At 36.2% G+C, this 21,848-nt stretch overlaps 2 protein-coding genes across 12 annotated transcripts in view; both read left to right on the top strand.

The window, feature by feature from the left end:
• The window catches only part of dab1a (DAB adaptor protein 1a), a 196,739-nt gene extending 192,556 nt beyond the window's left edge, over window positions 1-4,183 (top strand). For 8 of the 10 annotated variants that reach the window (XM_079889128.1, XM_079889134.1, XM_079889126.1 and 5 more), the window contains one exon: window positions 1,864-4,183. In XM_079889128.1, the coding sequence (XP_079745254.1) occupies window positions 1,864-1,908 (45 nt within the window). In that variant the 3' untranslated portion in view covers window positions 1,909-4,183. The remainder of the gene's footprint in view (window positions 1-1,863) is intronic. The other 2 variants (XM_079889132.1, XM_079889129.1) reach the window with 2 other exon arrangements.
• A 1,539-nt stretch (window positions 4,184-5,722) lies between these two features.
• On the top strand, window positions 5,723-21,767 carry LOC307168841 (uncharacterized protein). 2 transcript variants are annotated; one of them, XM_079889119.1, is made up of 19 exons: window positions 5,723-5,935; window positions 6,618-8,910; window positions 10,204-10,365; window positions 10,451-10,778; window positions 10,886-10,980; window positions 11,176-11,201; window positions 11,430-11,458; window positions 11,574-11,721; window positions 15,842-16,001; window positions 16,297-16,429; window positions 16,557-16,591; window positions 17,316-17,391; window positions 17,502-17,536; window positions 18,271-18,316; window positions 18,435-18,515; window positions 18,648-18,667; window positions 18,775-18,799; window positions 19,012-19,116; window positions 20,498-21,767. In XM_079889119.1, the coding sequence occupies exons 1-19, from the start codon at window positions 5,924-5,926 to the stop codon at window positions 20,520-20,522; spliced, it is 3,834 nt and encodes a 1,277-aa protein (XP_079745245.1). In that variant the 5' UTR covers window positions 5,723-5,923; the 3' UTR covers window positions 20,523-21,767. The 2 variants fall into 2 exon arrangements, with proteins under 2 accessions (XP_079745245.1, XP_079745246.1); XM_079889120.1 differs by having other exon boundaries at window positions 11,433-11,458; window positions 20,498-21,270.
• Window positions 21,768-21,848: the final 81 nt, after the last annotated feature.

The following is a 21,848-nucleotide window of genomic DNA, read 5'->3' as shown; positions in this document are numbered from 1 at the left end:
ATTTTCAATTCGCAATTTCAATATGTGCAATTTGAAGGATAATGGAAACACAGCTACTGTTTGTCTGGAGTTGCAGCTGCCGGAGACTAACAACCATCTCTTGCTTGTATAGACTCTTGTGTACTGTTATGTTCATTTTTTGTTCTTCTTTGTCGTTTGTTCGTCATCTTCACTTTTATTTTTGGTGAAGCATTATTCAGCTCCGTTTCAGCTATGATAAAAAGACATCCACTCTTGCATTTCGTGTTCGTGCATTTTGGGTGCGAAGAAATTAAGTGAGTGTGTTTGTTTGGGTTGATTTCGAAAATCAACAGTGTTTCTCAGAAATTGCTTACTGCACCTTTAATGTAGATAGCATTTTTACGTGTATAACAGAAAAAAGCTGCTTAAGACGTTACCATAAAGGACTTTGCTTATAAAAAGTGGACACATCAACGCAGTCTTTCTTCAATTTATTTCATTTTCTCTACCACTTTCACTCAGCAGGGTTGACTGATCTATTTCCCTTGCTCTACCTCTCACCTACTTAGTCATCCATTTCTTCCTTCCCCTCTTTATGTACTTCCTCCCACACTCCCTTTCACTTGGCTTTCCTCTTTTTCAGCTTTTTAGTGTTCCATTCATTTTATCTTCTGACTCTTTCTCTCGCTCTCTAAAACACTTATCCTGTCATCTCTCGCCCTGTGTGTCCGTTTGAGCGCCCACGATGGGCGGAAATGTCTGTAAGTGAGTGATAATTGCTGTTTGAGGTTCTGATTTCAAACTGTAGGGTTCAGGCTGCAGTCTGGACACACACTGACTGGAAGCTCTAATTGTACCTTATCTAAGCCTTCCTTTGCTCCTTTTTTATAAATAACCTTTTGATGAAGAGAGAATCCACAGGGGTTTTTGTTGTGAAGTGGGTGGTTCTAATGCAGCTAGTCTGCAATTATTAAATATAAAGATTAAAAACATGGATGAGGTTGTTCTGAGAGCAGGTAGAGTACGAGGCTGGTGAATTTTTGTCACACATTTTGTCTGTTTCCAGTGTTTTCTGCAGCAGTTTATCTACTGAGCAGCTGATGTGGTGTAGCTCTTGGTGTCATGGAGTAAGTTTGTGAATGCAGTGATTTTCAGGAAGACCTCTGTTGCCACCTGGTGTTGATTTGGAAGAAATGCTTGTTTGATTTATTTTGCCAGATTTATACCAGATTTTCTCCCTCACATGCAACACAGACCAATTTTTTTTTCACACTAACTGTAATTTTCAATTGAGATCTGGGGTACTTTCATATATATTATAGGTATGTGTATGTGTGTGTGTGTATATATATATATATATATATATATATATATATATATATATATATATATATATATATATATATATATATATATATATATATACAGTATATAGGGACCTGTGAACAATAAAAATGTTAAAAATTTTAAAAGCCCTCAAAAAATGGTCACTTGTGTATGTGTGTATATATATATATATATATATATATATATATATATATATATAGTCCATATAGATCTATATATAATGGATATATTTTTGTATTTATATAAAATATAATTGTATTTTTTTTAACAAATAAACATCAGAAGGAAGGTGTGTCAGACCTCATTAATATATATTTCTGTAAACAATAAAAATGTACACTTTTAAAAGCCCTCAAAAAATGGTCACTGACTAAACATATATGATAATTCAGATAAACTTTAATAATAAATATGTCGCTTAAGAAAAATGCCGTTGAAAGATTCTTTATGTGTCCAGATGATATAGTTACAACTTTTACTAGTAGGGGCAAACGTGTTTCCCATCTGAGAGTTTTGTCATTTATATTTCAGTAACCCTGCTATGTTTATGTTCAGGGGAAGGACCCTCTTTATGCCCAGATCAACAAGGGGAAGAAGTGAAGGATCATGGGAACTCTGCACAGACGTGATCAGCGCTGGGGGGAGCAGGAGACCAAAACACTGGAGATCAACTCTCTGCCCTGTGTGTGTGTGTGTGTGTGTGTGTGTGTGTGTGTGTGTGTGTGCACCCATCCGTGTGTATATGTATATGAGAGAGAGAGAGAGAGAGAGAGAGTGTGTGTGTGTGTGTGTGTGTGTGAGCGCGGTCACTCCAGCCTGAACGGTCCACTTCTCCAAGCAGCCATCTCTCTAGAGCCGCCCCGTCCCCCTCACGACTTCCTCCGTTACTCCCTCCGCAAGGATCGAGAGGGACAGACTCTCTCCATACCACTTTGTTTCTTTCTCACCGTGTTTTCTGCACATGACAGCAGGGCATTGTGGGTGATTTCAACCTTACAGCACCCCTCATAGCCTTATGAGCCCAGCTCTGCAGCTTAATTCATGCCCTTCGTCCTACTTCCAGTTTCTGCTGGTCTGACTCTTTATAGAGACCGCATTACGGGAAACTCTCGAGAGGTGCCTGTCGGACCCCCGATCACGCATCCGACCCAAGACCACCATAATCCATCACAGAGCGGATCCATCTGTGACTTACGCGATCCATCCTTTTGGGTTTATTTGGTTTTTCCTCTCACACGTATTTGAGATTCTGCTGCTAGAAAGCTATGCAGAGCTAAAAGAAGAAAAAAAAACAACAACTCACTTTCTCTCTCGGATGGAGAACAGACACGAGGAATGACTTTTGCCAAATCTCAAGATTTTGGAGCAGCTGAATCTGACAGGGGAACTCGAGGCAACGGACATTGCAAAAACCTGTGATTGAACTGTTCCTTCTCTATAGCTTTTGTACAATACTAATGAGAAAACAAAACAAAAACATGACGTTGAAATGGAATTTTTATTTTATAAGTCAAGTGGAGCCCTTGAAGTCGACTTTAGATGTGTTTTAGGGGTAAACATGGCTTTAAAATCTGATCGTTGGTTTGCCAAACTCATTTTGTAAATAATAATAATAATTATTATTATTGATCATAATAATGACGACAATGACAAATAATAATGATGATGATAATAATGGTTCCGATCATAACAGTGTTCATTCCATCCTGTGGACTTCCGTGCCATAAAATAGGCTGGCCTTAGTGATGCAAACTCCTCATGAAACCCAAGCAATATTGACACGTGTCCCAAACTCCCAAGCGGTTTACGTTTGCTTTCTCTGTCTTTTGATTTCAGCAGGATGGTGGAGACTGTCTTTTTAAGTGGCCTGAAACCAACCCAGAGAGACTGTTATTATGTTTTTAATGGCTGAAGTGGTGAATAGATGGCGTCATATTTATGTGATTTCTTTTGGTTTGTTGTCATGAAGCTGGTTAATGTGATAGAGGAAGACCAGAGCATCTCTCAACGTGTATGTTAATGCAGCAATCTCAAATACGCATGTACACAAACACATACAAATTCATTCACAGACCTTAAAGTCAATATGACATCAAAATGGGCTCTGTTTGCTTTTTTTAATTCACCTTTCTGCACATTTATCAGTGCATGTTATTCCAAAGAGAAAATGTCTTCTTATTTTTCCATCAAATTGTTAAACTTCCTTTTTGACTAACATAACCAAGGCCGAAAAGCAGATATCCTGACATTAATTCATTGATGGTAAACTACTTCTGGCTCCAATCTGATACATGTAATGGCCACTTTTTACATTTCAGTCAATGTGAATTCCAGTCTCCTATTTGTTGAATATCCCGTGTTTTACTCAGAAATATAGGTCACATTAAGACTAAAATGGTTTGCGAAGGCTGTTTCATGTTGACTTTAGGGCCGTCTGATCACATTAAATCACACCAGAATATCTGTCTGCGATCCAACCTCCAATCAGAGAAAATCACCATGAATGGCATCTGTTTTCATTGCATCTGAAAAGCTCAGAGCATTTCATTACTGTGACGATAACTTCCTCCTATTTTATGGCCAGAGTCCCATTTGAATTTAAAATAAAAGCAGTTTTGGACCTTCAGGATCTCAATTTTGAGCATTAAGAAGACGAAGGTGAAAATCAAGGTGAATGGGAGTCCTTTCAATTTCGGTACATTTCTATTTTGCCTTTACCTCAGCTAATGGTTTGGTAATGTAAAAGGACACGTTATTTTTTATCTTGATGATAATGACATTCTACAGTGGATTTTTAGAGCATTTTTTTTCTTTTCTCTTGATTTACGTAACCCACCATGTAATACTGTTACCAATAAACACATCCCAAAATGTTTCCCTGCCTCTCTGCCTTAGCAGCAAAAAATCAGTAAGAAAAGGCTGTTTTATTCTACGTAAGTGTGGTCCTCTCTCATGGTTCATCACATGACCAGCTGAATACTACTCTCTTGGTAACCCAACCCCCATTATTAATTTAGGTTAAGGGGAAAATCAATCATGAGCAGGACATTTCTAGAATATCAAAAGTAACTTGCTTTTGTGCGCTGTTGCATCCACACCACTAGGTGTCAGGATAAAGTTCAGTACCACAGTTGTATCTACCAGTGAAACAGCCAGCCTGAGTTACAAACAGACAATCAAATTACCACTTGTTACTTCAACATAAACTCATTCTGGATTTGGAAGATAAAAGAGAACATTTTACTATAACTGAAATGTTGTTTCAGGTGTTAAATGATCTAGCTCCACAATCTTAATTAGATGCAGAATGTGAATTGAATCACTGAACTGGATCCTTGCCAGATAAATGAGCACATTTAGGCATTCCATTGAACACCACTCAAATTCACTCTCAACTTGCTTATGTGGAAAATTAATGCATTAGGCCTGCTTAGTTTGTTTTCTCTTTCACAGGAACTGGTTTCAGGAGCAGTTTGGTGTTCTTCTGATCACATTTTAATCAACCTATGTCATTCATGAGTACAAATTGACATCATGTAAGAAATGTCACTTACCAGTTCGTGCGTCACAGGTCAAATGTCCTTGACTCATTAGTAGTAAGATTCCTTCTCAGGTATGGAGGGTGATTTACCAGGTTAAGAACTAGTTTCCTTTCTTCTTATGTAAATTCCTGCGGTCTGATTGTTTTGACTTCTTGTATAAGAAAGATGTGCTAGATGTCATGTGTCTTTTAGTCAAAAGTGCTTTAATTCTATATTGTATTGGCCAAAATGAGTGTTTGATATTCATTCATTCATTTGTTTTATTTATTTTTTACTTGATACAGCATTTTCTATTCCAATATTTATCTCAAATAAGTGTTAATAATTCCACACTGAAAATATACCCCACTGTAGGGCCAGTGAGTATACTGAATGAATGTTTTTCCTATCATTTTTATAGTCAAAACTAAGATACAGAAATTGGCTTTCAAAAATAAAGCCACCTCAAGAAGAATTAACTTAAGTATAAAGTGGGACAACTAGCCCTGGTCTCCTTTATTGTCGAATTTCAGATCTTCAGATGTAAAGCTAACCAACATCTCTTTTAGAATTTAATTTAAAGCAAAAGAACTAACTTTCATTAGATTCTTGACAAGGTAGAGACTGTTCTCCTGAGTGTAAAGCACATCCTCTGTGAAAGTAATCACAATACTGACCAATACGTTTATGCTTCTTCTAGCCTACCTGGTGTGAAGACGTAATGAGAGTTTGTTTGACAATAGAAGCTGTGCCTTCTTGGATTTCTGTGGTTCTTGACTGACCGCATTCTTTGAGAATGAAAACAGTCCTTTGCTCACATTCAGTGAAGTGACTTGTTTGACGAGGCATTCCTTTATCTCGTCATTAGCACATGAACATGCTCATCCAACCTCATTCCAGTCTGAGGGCCAATGGGCAAGTTCTCACTCTGTGTGCTATTTATCCTCTGACAACTGCGACACAACACCATTTTATTTGTGCGTGCTGGATCATTTTGAATCATAAAGGAAAAACTCAATGGATTATTAATTATGAGGGGTTGAGGAGAGAGAATTATCTCTTTTTGAGGAACTGCTGGAAACCTTTGAGTCACAATGATGGAACAGGTGAGAAACCATGACATTAATTTTATTCTATTATTAGCAACTTTTAAATGTAACTTATGCTTTGTTTTTGTTTTTTGTTTTTTACATAAATTCCTTAAACACAAATTAATATATACATTAAAGTGTAATATTAGACAGTTGTGAAGAAAATCGAATTTTGCTCGCAAAAAGTACCAAGATAAAACCATAGTTTCTTTGGACATACAGTACCTCATTTTGGTAGTACAATGCTATTCTTTCATGTAAATATAAATATGGCAATTCAGTACCATGGTATGGCTGTCTCTTTTGTGAGAGTTTCCATACTTATCAGTTTATTGATTTACTGAAAAGAAATTGACACCAGCCATACTTTTGATGGAAATAACCAGAAGTTTCTTAATATAGCTCTAGCGTTGATTTTCACCTCAGCTTACTGATTTCTACCAAATGCTATTGCACATTTTGACATTGACTAGTGTGAATGTATGGAATTTGTTTGGGTAATGATAGCATGTCATCACATTACCGTCCCACACAAAGTGGATGGTGTTGTGTTGTTCTAAAAAGCAGTTTATTTTTAAGCTCTGAGATATTGCTGACAATACAAACCTATCGTATGCATTTAAATCATATGCATGCCATAGTGAAATGTAAGGTTTACTTTGATATTTTTTAACATTTACTACGTTTCATACATCAGGATGAATCAATAGACTTTAAAAACCTGAAGGCACGGTTCCAAGGTGAAAATGGTCTGAAGATCCAGACTAAACCTGCTGTCCCAGAGAAACCCAAAACCATCCCTCTGCTGCCAAAAGCCAGCAATCCTTTGATCTCATCTATCAATGCTGCGGTGAAAAAAGGGACATTTCATGCACCACGAGTAGTTTTCAAAGATGACAAAAATCTCAGTCGCCAGCTCTCTCCACCCTGGGGATTGAAGACTAGAGAGAACCAGCCCATCAATAATGCTGAACAGCTAGAAAATAACCAGAAGAAGGAGGTTAATGCTTTTAAGCAGAATCTGAAAGACAAGAATTTTCCACTGGTTCTGCCAGTGGGTCCCAAAAATGCAGAAACCCCGGAGTCCGAATCCACCCCACTTACACCTGTGTCCATTTCACCATTCAAAGTGTCAACACCCAAAAAGTTTGCATTTACCCCTCAAAAAACTAGTACAAATGAATGTGAGAAGACAGACCCTGTGAAGGAGGTAAACATTACCAAAAAATCTTTGAAGGAGAGAAAACTTCCACTAGTTCTGCCTGTGCCTCCAAAAAAATCTGAAACCCCAGAGCCTGAATCCAGCCCACTTACACCTGAGGCCATTGCATCAGACAGAGTGTCCACACCCAATCATTTTGTATTTACCACTCAAAAAACTAGCAAAGATGAGAATGAGAAGCCAGACACTGCTAAGGAGGGCGACATTGTCAAAAAGTCTCTGAAGGAAAGGAATCTTCCACTCGTTCTGCCAGTGGCTACAATAAAAGCTGACACCCCAGAGCTTGAATCCAGCCCTGATACACCTTTTTCCATTTCACCAGTCAAAGTGTCCACACCTAAGAATTTTGTATTTACCCCTCAAAAAACTAGCAATGATGAGAATGAGAAGCCAGACACTGCTAAGGAGGTCGACATTGCCAAAAAGTCTCTGAAGGACAGGAATCTTCCACTTGTTCTGCCAGTGGCTACAATAAAAGCTGATACCCCAGAGCCTGAATCCAGCCCCTATACACCTGTTTCCATTTCACCAGTCAAAGTGTCTTCACCCAAGAATTTTGTATTTACAACTCAAAAAACTATCAAAGATGAAAATGAGAAGACAGATACAGTGGAGAGCCCAACTCCAGCTAGTCGTACCCCTGCTCCAAGTCACTCGGCTCCTGCTGGCCCATCTGTACCAGCCAGTCCACCTATGGAAAGTGCACCTGTTGTCCCTTCTCAGATTTCAGCTGGAACACCACCTGTCCCCAAGATTCCTACCCCAAGCATTCCAGCTCTAGGTATTCCGACCTCTGCCAGCCCTGAGCCAAAGATTCCAGAACCAGCCATTCCAACACCAGTTATTCCCTCTCAAGCTGTTCCAAAATCAAAGAGTTCTAAGCCAGATACCACTATTTCAACTCCTCCTGACCATGAACCTCTTAAACCAAATCTAAATATGCTCAGTTTATCAGAAGTATTTCCTCCCCCTGAAGGAAGTCCACCTCCAGAGTTCCTTGATATTCCTCCCCCTGTTCTTTATGGAGATTTTCCCGATGGAGACCTTACTGAGCAAGCTATACCCCCTCCAGCGATCTATACATTTATTGATCCAGTTCCCAGGAGTCCAGTTGTCTCCAGGTTAGCCTCCCCTGCCCCATCCACCCCTCCAGTGATATGCCCAGAGCCCTTGGTGATGCCCTTAGAGTATACACCTGGTCCAGACTCAAGACTTATAGTCTCAAGCCCTCCTCCATATGTTCATACTCCAGCTGCACCTGTCGAGGTGGTACTGGAGAACGCAAAAGCTCTTACTCACAATACAGCTAGTAACCTAGAGAGGACTAAGGAGGACCAGTCCTCATCCAAGCCGCTTTCAGCCTTGGCGAGAGCGGAGGAGATGGCCTCAGTTAAACGGACACCAAATGATAGCCGAATATTTAGCATTCTGGAAAGGGCTAAGAGAAAGAGCACAGTTAGCCAGTTGGCTACCACACCTGGAAATACAACCCCAACTGAGACAGCTACACCCGAGATACCTCTGCCTGAAACTCTCACACCTCTGCCTGAGACTGTCACAACTGAGGTGACTCAACCTAAACTAGCTACACCTGAAAAAGCCTCCCCACAGTTTGCCACAACTGTAGAGTCACTGCCTGAGAAAGCCCCACCTGTACCAGAAGTGTTTGATATACCTGAACTCCCTCCAGTTGATTATGTGGATCATACTCGGGTGCCACCTAAAACCCACCTACCTGAAACTGCCAAGGTTAATGGCCTTGATCACAGTAAGTATCTGTTTCAAGCAGGGTGGACACTGTGTGAGCTTGCCCACAATTTTGTTCTCTAAGATCAATTCCATCCATTGTAGAAGGTTATTCTTATTGTAGGGCAGTCTTTTATCAATAAGTGTGGCATTTTCACAGACAGACAAAAAAATAAAAATAATCTTTGCCTCAAATTAAATTTTGTTCAGTGCTACTGTTAATCAACACAAATCAGTTTTTGATTAACTTTTCATAAATGTAAATACCTTTTAGCAGTGTTTAAATGCCTTTCTGATTGTGAGGAGTTAGGTGGATTCCATACGCTAGGAAGGGTTGGTATGCAGGATATGTAAGTCTTTTGTGGCTTGTGTTGGGTAACATATTTTTCATAATTAGAATGACAGAGAATATTTTGTCTCAAGGACATATCCGCAAGAGTAAGACATTTTGGTTTTTAGTTAAACTAAATGCTAATTAGGCTTAAATATATTATCGTAAGTAATTGTTGTAATTAGACCATATTGCTCATAAAGACATCCTTAAAGAGAAAATAATTGTTTTCATTACAGCTTAGATTAAAATTACATTTACTGTCAATTATTGGGTATTAAATATGATTGTCACCTAAAATTTTGAAAAGAGAAACACTTTGTACCATCTCATGTATTTGATCAGGCATAAGTATAGCATTATGGTTCCTCCATTTTCATTCCATAGTCTGTGCTTCCTCGACCTCACCGTTTTTATTCGCTTTGCAGACATAACTTTCTCGGTTCGCTCTCTCTTCCTCGTGCTTCTCTTTGAGGGTTATAATTTTTGGTATTTCTATCTTGTTTGTTTTAGAATTCAGCAAATGCATGCAAACATTTCTTAATTTTCTTAAAAATAAATGTTCAATAAACATCATTAACAAGATACATTTACTTGGCACCATCTGCAAATTTTCTAGCTTTATGTAAACATTTTTCTTAATTCTGATGTATTCTGACGTATTCTTAAAACATTTTAATCAAGCTCACTGTAAAAAAAAAGTTGCTGCCTTAAATCTTTAAGTACAATCAACTTGGATTTTTAAGTCATTTCAACATAAATTAGATTAAACAGACTTAAAAATGAGTTGAATCTTGTATCAATCATAAAAGTTATAAATTGCTTAACTTAATGTTAAAGCTAATTTTGATGAGTTAAAGCAATGTAAAAACATATGTTGTCAACTTATTGATCATATAATTTTTGACGTATGTTTTTTTTTTTTTTTAAATGAGGGTGGTCCAGTGGTTGTTCATTCTAATATCTATTCTCTTGTTTATGCAGAGATGGTGACAGTGGTCAAAAATGTGAACCCCCCTCCCCCTCCGCCTAGGAAGGCTCTGCCAGCCATACCCACTGTGGACCCTCCACTTGAGAAACCAACTCAGTCTCCTGCCAGAGACCTCCAGATTCCCACAACACATTTTGAACCTCTAGAAACACAAGGTTAACTTTATATGATATAAAAGATATGTTTCTCAGAAGTGTTTGTCCACTAAATGTGCACATTAACATTTGTTTTCTTCATCAGAAGATTCACTACATGACAAGTCATCAGGGGATGTGTTGTATGAAGATGTTGAGAAACCCTTGGCTCCAGCAGTTTCTACCTTTAGGCCTCCATCAATCCCATCATCAGATTCTAGTTCCAGAAGGCCAGTTTCAGTTCACGAGGAAGCATTCCTGAAACAGTTGAGCCCAAAACAACAGGTTCAAGAAAATGCGTTTCTGAACACGTGGGATAGAGACATTGTGGATGTGGATTACGAGTCTGTGAACTCTGGCTCTCCAAATCCAGACACTCAAGCTGCTGTACCTCAGGACTCAATGCGAAGCTCACCTACCTTGTCTCCATCAGGGTAAGCCATTAACTTCATGATGATTTAGTGTGGCCACAGAGAAAAAAAAATTTTTTTGTGTGTTGTCGGTATTGCGTGACTTTATTTTTATTCCGACTTTCCTCCAGGACCCTTGAAAGAGGTCACAATGTTAATGAAGATCAAGCAAACAGTAAAAAAGGCAAAACAATAAAGAATAAGAAACAGAAAGGACCTCTAAAGAGTAAGTGGAAGAAGTCTTCACTAAAATAGGCTAATGCTGTTGTGAAGTGTGTTATTTTGTCTTGTTTTCATTGATCTCATCTCTGATGACCTTCTGACCTCCATAGAAATGATAAACACAGTTTATTTTAGATTCTCTTTTTATCTACAAAGTATTCTGCTGACTAAAATATGTTTTGTATTGTTTGCGACTTAGATCCATATGACGATTCAGCGGTTGTGGTACGTTTTTTTGGTTTTGATTTGTTTTGTTTTTACCATTATTGTTAAAAATTGTTTTAGAATGACTGTTGAATGTCTGAATGTAAATGTCAGGACATTTTGTTTGCAATACTAAAAATCCTACTCTTTTGTAGCATTATCATATGAATCTTTGTATCTTCTAATTGCATGTTCCTTTGGTGAAATGATCTGTTCAAACATATTGTTGTCTTCAATTAATCACCTAAGAAGGCTCCACCTAAACGGTTGTTCTCCAGGTTTGTAGCAACATTATATATTTTTTGTTTGTTTTTAAACTCCTGATATCTATTTAAACTGCGACTACATTCCCAAAATAATCTGATTGTAATGATGAAAAACTTCAATCCGCAGGAAGAACTCAGGAAAAGCGGTAGATGAAAAAGAACTAAAGAAGAAAGAGAAACAGCGTGAAAAGGAAAAAGAGAAAGAGAAGGAAAGAGAAAAGAAGGAGCAGAAAGAAAAGGAAAAGAAGGAAAATGAAATGAGAAAAACATTTAAGGTATATTTTTCCCTTTTTGGACATAGCAGTATTCTTTTTTTTTTTTTTTTTTTTAAACAATCTTTTTATTGAGATGTATCAAAATATAACAATGTAATACAACAATATTATGGTTACATCTTTTCATATAAAAAAAAATAAAATAATAAAATAAAATAAAATAAAACAAGGCACAGGTTATTTTAAATAGCAACACAGGTTATTCCAGAAAGTAATACAGTAGGAAGGGGAAGTTGAAAATACAAAACACGCATAGAAGGCATACAACAAATCATTATTTAACAATGTTTTCTTTAAATAAAAAATAAAAAATATGAAAAGGGGGATAAATAAGATAGGTCAAGTGTCAAGTTAGCTTGTCTTCTCCTGTCTTATTTAGTACATTCCCAAAATCCGAATTTGATATAAAGGATATAAAGGGTGTCCAAATTTTCTCAAAAGAAGAAATTTTACCTTTCAAGATATAAGTTATCTTTTCCATAGCTAAACAGAAGGACATGTTATTGATCCACTGTACGATAGATGGCTTTTCCACTTTCTTCCAATACAAGGCTATTAGACGCTTTGCTTGAAGTATACTAATATCAACAAGTTTACGAGTGCTGCCATGGTCCACAGTATTCTCAGGAATAATTCCCAAAATAAAAATTTCGGGTTTCATTGGTAGATTTATAGACACCATCTGAGAAATAAATATAGCCACCTCCTTCCAAAACTCCTGCACCTTTGGGCAGTTCCACATGCAATGCAAAAGTGTACCTTTATCATCTGAGCACTTGATGCACGTATCTGGGATATTCTGGTTAATTTTATTTAACCTAACTGGAGTAATGTAAGTTCTCATAATCCAGTTGTACTGAATTAATTTAAGATTACTATTAACTGTTTGTACATGAGCTTTCGTACATATTCCATCCCAAACATCCGAGGGAATGTTTACATTTAAATCTTCTCTCCAGGAAGCCAATTTAGATTCTGATGATTCTTTAGAGTGTGATTCTAACATTTTATAAAACATAGATATTAAACCTTTAGTTTGGGCAGATTTTGATAACAGTTCTTCAAGAGGTGTCTTATTAGGTTTTGTAAGCTTTGCACCTTGATAGGAAGAAACATAGCTCCTAAATTGAAGGAATTTAAAAAAATGTTTTTTGGGAATATCAAATTGCGCTACAATTTCGGCAAAGGACATTAGATCCTTTTCCCTATAGAAATCCTCAATTTTCTGTAACCCTTTATCAAACCACATCTTAAATCCAGGGTCAGATCTAGCTGGTTTAAAACGCTTGTTTCCCCATATTGGAGTAAAACATGATAAAGTATTGCACTGCCCTAGATATTTATATACATCACACCAGACGTTAATTGTATTAATGAGGATAGGGTTAAAAGATAGAACGTCTTTATCTTTTCTGAGGGATTTAATGTCTGCCGAATAGAGGTAGAGATTAAGGGGTAATTTTGACTTTATGAAGAAAGATTCAATATCCACCCAAGATGCACAATGTTCAGATGAGAAATAATATAAGGTCGATCGTAACTGTGCTGCCCAGTAGTACCACTGTAGATTCGGAAACTGAAGACCACCCCTATTATAAGGCAAGTATAATAATGATAACCGAACACGAGCTCTTTTATTATTCCATATGAAGTCAGTGAATGATCTCCGAAGTATTGTAAAAAAGGAGGTTGGAGGGCAGAGAGGAATATTTTGAAACAGATATAATATTTTAGGTAGTACGCTCATTTTTATTATATTTACACGTCCAATTAGCGATATAGGTAGATTTTTCCACCGTTCAATAAATTTAGAGACCGTGTTCAAAAGAGGTTGGTAATTAACCAAAGATATATGATCTACATTCGCCGTTATTTTAATTCCTAAATAAATAAAGGAATCTACCACATTGAATTGTGTTACAGTTGGTATTTGACTATCACCATCATTCAGTAACAGGATACATGATTTAGATTGGTTTATTTTATAACCAGAAAAGTTACCAAAGAGCGAAAGAAGTCGTATTAGAGAAGGGATGGAGTGAGCCAGATTTGTCAAGTATAGAATTACATCATCTGCATACAACGAAATGCGCAAATCTATTGTGTCTGATCTGATACCTAGTATATTACTATGAGATCTTACCGCGATGGCAAGTGGCTCAATTGCTAAGATAAAAAGAAGGGGTGAAAGGGGGCACCCTTGACGAGTACCCCTTTGGATGTTAAAAGCCTTAGAAACTATATTGTTAGTTAGTACTTCAGCCATAGGATGCATGTAAAGTATCTTAATCCATTTACAGAAAATTTCCCCAAACCCAAATCTTTTAAGGACCTCAAATAGATACGGCCATTCCACCCTGTCGAAAGCCTTTTCGGCATCTAAGAAAAGAATGGCCGCATCACAAGCCCCTTTTTTAAGATATAAAACATTAAGCAAGGTTCTAACATTATGAAAACCTTGCCTACCCTTAATGAATCCATTTTGGTCTCTGTGTATTATCTTAGGTAGAAGTGTCTCCAACCTCCTTGCTAAAATTTTGCTTAGTACTTTAACATCTGTATTAAGTAATGAGATTGGTCGAAATGAATCACATTTTGTATTTATTTTGTTAGGCTTGGGTATGAGTGTAATGAGAGCATGTCTTAAGGATTCTGGGAGTATACCATTTGCAAATGATTCTTTAAACATATCTAAAATAGGTCTGGCAAGTTTTCTTTTAAATTTCTTGTAAAAATCTACATTAAGGCCATCCGGTCCCGGTGTTCGACCTGCTGTTAAACTGTTGATGGCTTCTGTGATTTCTTCTTCTGTTATGTCCATATCTAGAGACAGTTTTGTCTCTTCAGAAATAATAGGTATAGACAGACTGTCAAGAAATTCTTTTTGTGTACTGTTATCTGCATATTCAGAGGAATATAAAGTCTCAAAAAAGTATTTAAAAGTGTCATTTATCTTTACTGGGTCCACTGTAATGATGCCACAATTGTCTTCAATAGAATTTATAGTTCTTTCTGATTGCTTTTGTTTAATTCTCCAAGCTAACAATTTCCCTGCCTTTTCACCTTGATCATAATAATTTTGTCTTAACATCATTAGACTAGCTGCTGCTTTTTTGGCAGATAGTTCATTATATTTAGTTCTAAGATTGAGCAGTTCCTGATGAATATTTGAGTCATTTTTATTTGATAAGGTCTTTTCTAAAAGTTTTATTTTAGTATCCAGTTCAGTCAATTCTTTCTTAAAGCTTTTTGATTTACTACTTGTGACACTTAGAATAACACCTCTAATGAAGACTTTAAAAGCCTCCCATCTTATACTAGCTGATGTTTGTGTTGTATTAATGTCAAAATACATATCTATCTGCTGTAGAATATGTTTATTGAACTGATCATCTAGGAGCCATTTGGGATTAAATCTCCATTTTGGAGGGTTTCCTAGTAATTTAGGGTCAATGTAGGTGAGTGAAATAGGGGCATGGTCTGAAATTACAATAGAATCATAAGAACAATCAGTAATGTATGACATAAGTGTTACAGAAATAAGAAAATAATCAATTCTAGAATAGGACTGGTGTGTTTTGGAAAAGCAAGAATATTGAATATCTTTAGGGTGCAAATGTCTCCATATTTCAACAAGGTTTAAATCCTTTATAAAATAATTTAGGGTCTTTCTAGTCTGTTTATGGGATTGATCAAGGCCAGATGAACGATCTCTAATTGGATCCAATGTGCAGTTGAAATCTCCTCCCATCACATAAAACCCAGAAAACATAGCAGTATTCTTACATATGTCAGTATTTGTATCCCAGGCAACAACATAGTGTCGGCCCAGATGTGGGCCGGATCTGGGCTGACTCTATGTTGCTGTCTGGGATGTGTTTGCACTAAAAATTTAACCTGATTATTGCAACTCTCACAATCCATTACTTATTACAATCCAGATTCCACTCCTCAGGTGCATTTACCATCACTAAAACCCGACAGTTTAATCAAAAGTGAAATGAGCCTTACATTTCAATTTCTCGCTAACAGCAAGTCTTTTTCTAATGCACATGGCAAGTTCAGCAAGTGATGTGCACATGTTCATTCAACTGTCTGTGTGTATTGATGTTTAATGCAGATCACAGGCCAGGAAGAGGCCATGTATCATGTTAAAGTGATTGAGGACTGTAAGGGCCGTAAAAACGACCTGCCGGTGAAGGTTGGAGACACCGTGAGCATCATCCGTACCAACAATTGCCCTAAAGGGAAATGGCTGGCTAAGGACAGCAACAACAAATGTGAGCGAAACACAACAAATTAATTGAATGCCATTATATGCATATATTGGCACACACATAGTTAGCAAGACTCTAAATCAGTATTACAGATAAATGGCGTGCAGAAAATAAGCATTGTTATGAATTTACCCTGATAAGGACTAAATGCCTGAATAGATCTGTCACTAAGCAAAGACCTGAACGAGTCCTTGAGCTTTGACTAATCTGTTAGACTGTGCATGTAAGAGCTTATCTCATTTTCCAGATGCTTCTGCTGGAATGCAGATTGGCAATGTGCTGTGTGTTGTTTTTTCAGACGGTTATGTCCTGGTGGAGAGTATGGATATGAACATCAATGGAATTATGGAGCTGGGGAAGATGACAACAGCATCTAACAGATCCAACGGCAATGGACACAAAAACACAGAGGACATCAGTACAGACACCAGGTAGCCATCGAAACAAATATAGGCTACTGCAATATACTCTACAGTAGTAATGCTACGCTAGCATTGAGTGCTGATCTTGATCTGCAGTTTACAAATGAGATTTTCTTTATTTTTATCTATTTTTTAGGACCTCGGAGCATTATGACATGAACCATGAAAGCTGTAAGCACCTTCTTTTTTAATAATTTGTTTTGGTTTTGTGTGTTTGATCACAATAAGTATCAGCATATTTTATTGATAGCTTTCTACTGCATCATACTAACTAGCCCCGTCCACTGTGAAATTTCATTGGTCCAAAAAAAACCCCACCCACACATTATACATCAAATACTCTCTTCACTTTGATTGTACCATAGTAATGCTCAGAGGTGTAAAGAGCACCTGAAAACCATACTTAAGTAAAAGTAGAGATAGCTTCCAGCAAAATTAACTACATTACTAGTTAAGTCACCAATTCCAATGCAACTTGAGTCCCAGACAGCAACATAGTGTCGGCCCAGATCCGGCCCATATCTGGTACATGTGGAATCCACACTTAATTAACTAATTACATATACTCAAATACTTTACACCTCTGATAACACTATGGTTATTTGGACAGTACTTTGATTTTAATACTATTATATTATTGAAGTATTTTGGATTACCTTCTTAAAATCATAAAGTAGCATGGTAAACATTAGAGGACTATGGTATTATAATATCGTCTGATACAGTACCATCATGGTACCAACACAATTTTCATAAAGGTAATGTCTTTGGATTTTGCTGTTTTGGGTGGTTATAATACAGAGTACAAATCCCACTCTTGACAGGAATTCAAATTTCTAGTTAATTTAAATAGTATGTTTACAGCTATAAACACTTTTTCATTGTATTTCCTCAGTCTCAGAAGACAGTGAGGAGTGGACAGCTGATGATGATGACCCTGTGTTTGACTCTCCCAATGAAACCTCACACATGTAAGTGTTACCTTGTGTGTTTGTATGTGCCCTTCTATTTGTTCTCAGTAACAAAACTTGACTGTTAAGCTATTGTATTGTTTACATGAGGTGTATGTTCAATCTTTCAGAGGGCTGAATCAGTCACTGGCCACACCAGCTCAAGGTGAGTCACTGATGAGACATGACGGAAAAATGTTCACAGGAAACCGAAGCAGGAACAGCAAAGACAGAGATCAGAACTTTGGGGAAACTGTCATTATAGCTACAGAATGTCATTTATTTGGTCGTAGATATTTATGGAAGCCATCTCAGCAAAAAAAATAAAATAAAACCAATTATGGCATAAAATGTTGAAATCATTGAAATAATGACATTAAAAGTCATAATTATGTCATAAAAAGTGAAACATTAAAACATGGAAATTTTGACAAATAAGCAAAATTTACGAGCCAAAAAGTCTTAATTATGAGCTGTCAAAATTAAGATGAGAAAAGTTGACATTTTGACAAAGTCGAAATTGAGCTAAAAAGTAAATTATGACATTAAAAGTTGAAATTATGAGTTAAAAGTGTTAATTATGACATAAAAAGTCAAAATTGTGTCATAAAAGTCAAAAATATGGGCTAAAAAGTCTATTATGACATTACAAGTCAAAATTATGAGCTAAAAAGTCTATGATGACATTAAAAGTCAAAATGATTAGCTAAAAAGTCGTAATTATTACATCAAATGTTGAAACTGACTCTTGAGATACTAAGTCATAATTATTAGATAAAAAGCCATAATCATGACATAAAAAAAAAAAAAAAAATCTACTTTTTTGAATGTTTATGTCATAATTATTACTTTGTATCTCGTAACCATTTTTTTATTCATTCTTTTGTCCCTGTCGGTCAGGTCCTGTCCAGCCAACCCAAACTGATTCAGCTTACATGAACGTGCAGTGAGTTCTATTCTATTCTATTCACTAACAATGACACATACTGTACTACCTTTGATCTGAAAGAATCTGTTTTACATTAAAAACACAAGAATGTTCATTTGTTTATCACGTGTTGCAGACCAAAACAGGAAGCCCTTCAAAGACTATCCACATTCTTTATGACACCCTCTCAACTTCTCCCGCAAGACAGCAACCCAATGTAGGCCATCACTTTACTTACTATTTTCTTTCGAATTCACTGAAATTGATTGTAAAAGATAAGATTACAGGATAGCAAGTGATCATGGTTTCTCTACTTCCTTTTTCCTCATTTGGTCGTTTGTGCATCCAGAATGCCAGAGCATAAAGCAGGTATGTTTCGACTCTCTGAACCTTAATAACATAAATTACATCTACCCACACTCACTTATTTTTTTTTTCTTCTCTTCTGCTCTTTCACTTCTGGTTTGATCTGTTAGCACACGAAGAGGATCCTGGCAGCTTGTAAGTATTCTCACAAATATGTGCAAGTTCTCAAACGTAACACAAACAGTCATTTATGAGATGTCTTTTCTCAGCTGGAATATGCGGTCAGACTGGTTTTACATGGATGTTTGAGATGTTTTTTTCAGAAAGCATGTCTCATTCCTTCAGCCTGTGCAGCACCTGATGACCTGATAATGCTAACTTGTGTTGTTGTTGTATATTTCCTTTAGAAATCAAGAGGAAGAAAATGTAGATGTTTCAGAACTCCAGATTCTTCCTCCTCCGGACCTGTATGCCGACATCATAGCTGGAGACTCCATGCCCATTTACAGCAAGTACGTACATTGAACACATGTTGATCTTTTGCGACAACATGCCCCAGTGGCAGAACATGTTGTTGGAATATATAGGGTTAGTTGTCACAGTGGATCCATTAACTCTTTCCCCGCCATTGACGAGATTTTACGTCATTTATGACAAAACGCTTCCCCGCCATTGAGGAGTTATTGCGGAAATCTGTGTTTTCACTGTTATATGGTAGCGCTGTTACAGATCTTCTGAAATAGAACTGCATCTCCACATCCAAAAAGCAAGTGAAAAGGAAGATCTGCGTAAACCAGAAAGAGCGGATAAGCATATGCATTTACAGCATACAGTACTAAACTGCCAAGCGTTACTGAGAAAAATGTCGAACCCATGAACACTGTAAAAAAAATTACATTGCTTTAACTCATCAAAATAAGTTACACTTTTTTATAAGTTATACAAGATTCAACTAATTTCTTTTTAAGTCAGTTTAATGTAACTTAAGTTGAAATGACTTAAACATCCATGTAGATTGTACTTAAAAATTTAAAGCAGCATTTTTTTTTTTTTTTGCAATGTAGAGGTATCTGAGTCTGATAAAAAATACAGTAATAACAGTAACATTTTATATTAATATCATTTAAAATAACTGTTTTCTATTTTAATAAATTTTATAATGTCATTTATTCCTGAATTTTCAGCATCATTACTCCAGTCTCCAGTGTCACATGATCCTCCAGAAATAAAATACGTCTAATATGCTGATTTGTTGCTCAATACACATTTCTTATTATTATCAATGTTAAAAGTTGTGCTGCTTAATATTTTTGTAAAAATACCAACATTTAGGATTGTTTGATGAATAGAAAGTTAAAATAACAGCACTTATTTGAAATAGAAACCTTTGTATCATTATAATGACTGTAACAAATATTTTTTTTATGATTTGTTATCACAACTTTTTATCTTTTGTCAAATCAACTTAGATAAATAATGTGGTTCAGTAGCATAATATTTTGAGTGTCTATTTATTAAATCAATCAATCTCCTTTGTTGTATTAACTCAAAATGTTAAGGCAACCAGGTAACTTACTTTTTTAAGTTAAACCAACAATATTTTTATAGTTTACAATTTTGATCAATTGAATGCATCTTAGCTGAATATGCTGACCCCAAACTTATAAACAGTATAACTTGTAAATAATGCAATTAATAAATAATTATAAACATGCTCAAATCCCCCCCACCACCCCCAACCCCAACCCCCCCAACCTTTTATTCATGCTTGACTTTTAACATTCAGTGCAGGCTTTATATCTTCACCCTGGTTATTTCTGAACTCTGTTTTTTTTTTTTTTTTTTTACATTGATGTTTACTGACATTTTAGAGAATATGTTTGTCTATTCTAGGCCAATCAAACTCGTCTCAAAATAGCCGAATAGCTCCGGCTGCAAGAGGGAAAGATGGACTGCACTGGATCTTCGCTCTTGAGTTCATAACCCTCCTGTGGGGCGTGATTTGATGAGTACCACAGTAAATGTCACCCACACAAGCTCAAGAAGAGATGTGCCTGTCAAGTGGGAAGAATAATGTTTGTGATTGTGCATCTATCTGTAAGTGTCTGCAGGCGAGTTCTTCTATATTCATGTATATTATGTGCGTTCTGTGTGAAAAAAGCCCATGCGTGGTGCGGTGAGAAGCTCTTCAGATTATTTAGACCCTTGCATCAAAGTGTTAGTTCACTATTGTGTGGAAAAGACAGTCTGTGTCTAGAGGTTGTCTAATAAGTTTAAAATCATAATTGAACAAATGTGTTCAAAGCATGAGAGCGTATGCATGTTGAAACAGCTTGGCATTTGGGTTTGGTTTTAACAGTAAACTGCCATGTATACCTTTAAATGCAGTAAAAAGTCAGCATTATTTTTGCGGTATAATTAACTTACAAGTCAGGATTGCGACTTAAATGTTTATATAGCCATACTTTGTATTTGTATTAGATTAATTAGTATTATATATTCATTTTATATTTTACAAGCAGTACTTTGCGTTTAAGCGTTCCCAGTCTTCAGGGCTATACTCTACATTAGGGAAAATATGCTGATGCTTTTGAGTGCTGCGTATTTAGTTATTCGACTGCATGTACTAAGTTTTCTGCTGCAGACAATAAATGCCACAGTTGTATAAAATCTTCTGCCTTTGTTGTTTCAAAACTGTTCCCAAAAGTTTCCCCTGATTTTTCCAGTATAGCTGCTCAAGTACGGATTAAATAAATGAATAAATATTTTGTATAACCTTAAAAGCTGCAAAAATATCATACTGATCTATATGATTTTAATGTATTTGAAAGAAGCATTTTAAAAAAAAATGCATAAGAGTAACATTGTGAAATATTACTATAATTTAATATAACTCTATTTTAAGATATTTTAAAACTTAATTTATTCCTGTGATGGAAAAGCTGAATTTTCTGCATTATTACTATGCTGATTTGCTGCTCAAGAAACATTTCTTTTTAATGTTGAAAACAGTTGTGCTGCTTAATATTTGTGTGGAAACTGTAATACAGGAGAAAGTAGTTTCCAGGCATGTAATTAGTTTTTTTTAGGTTTTCCATAACCGTGGGGACTATATGTTGTCACATGTTGACTGTTAAAAATTAAATGATCAATAAGTTATGACAACATATGTTTTTACTTTGCTTTACATCAAAATAACTATTTAGTTATACAAGATTCAACTCATTTTTTAAAAAGTCAGTCA

This window comes from Squalius cephalus, assembly GCF_949319135.1.
Source record: "Squalius cephalus genome assembly, chromosome: 12".
NCBI classification, from domain to species: Eukaryota; Metazoa; Chordata; class Actinopteri; order Cypriniformes; family Leuciscidae; genus Squalius; species Squalius cephalus.
This window is presented reverse-complemented; position numbering and strand designations above follow the sequence as displayed.

Bases quoted from the DNA above. Each gene is read 5' to 3' on its own strand.
- LOC307168841 (XM_079889119.1), top strand. The intron at 11,722-15,841 runs GTATATTTTTCC...TGTTTAATGCAG, and splicing joins AAATGAGAAAAACATTTAAG to ATCACAGGCCAGGAAGAGGC. The intron at 18,668-18,774 runs GTATGTTTCGAC...TTGATCTGTTAG, and splicing joins AATGCCAGAGCATAAAGCAG to CACACGAAGAGGATCCTGGC.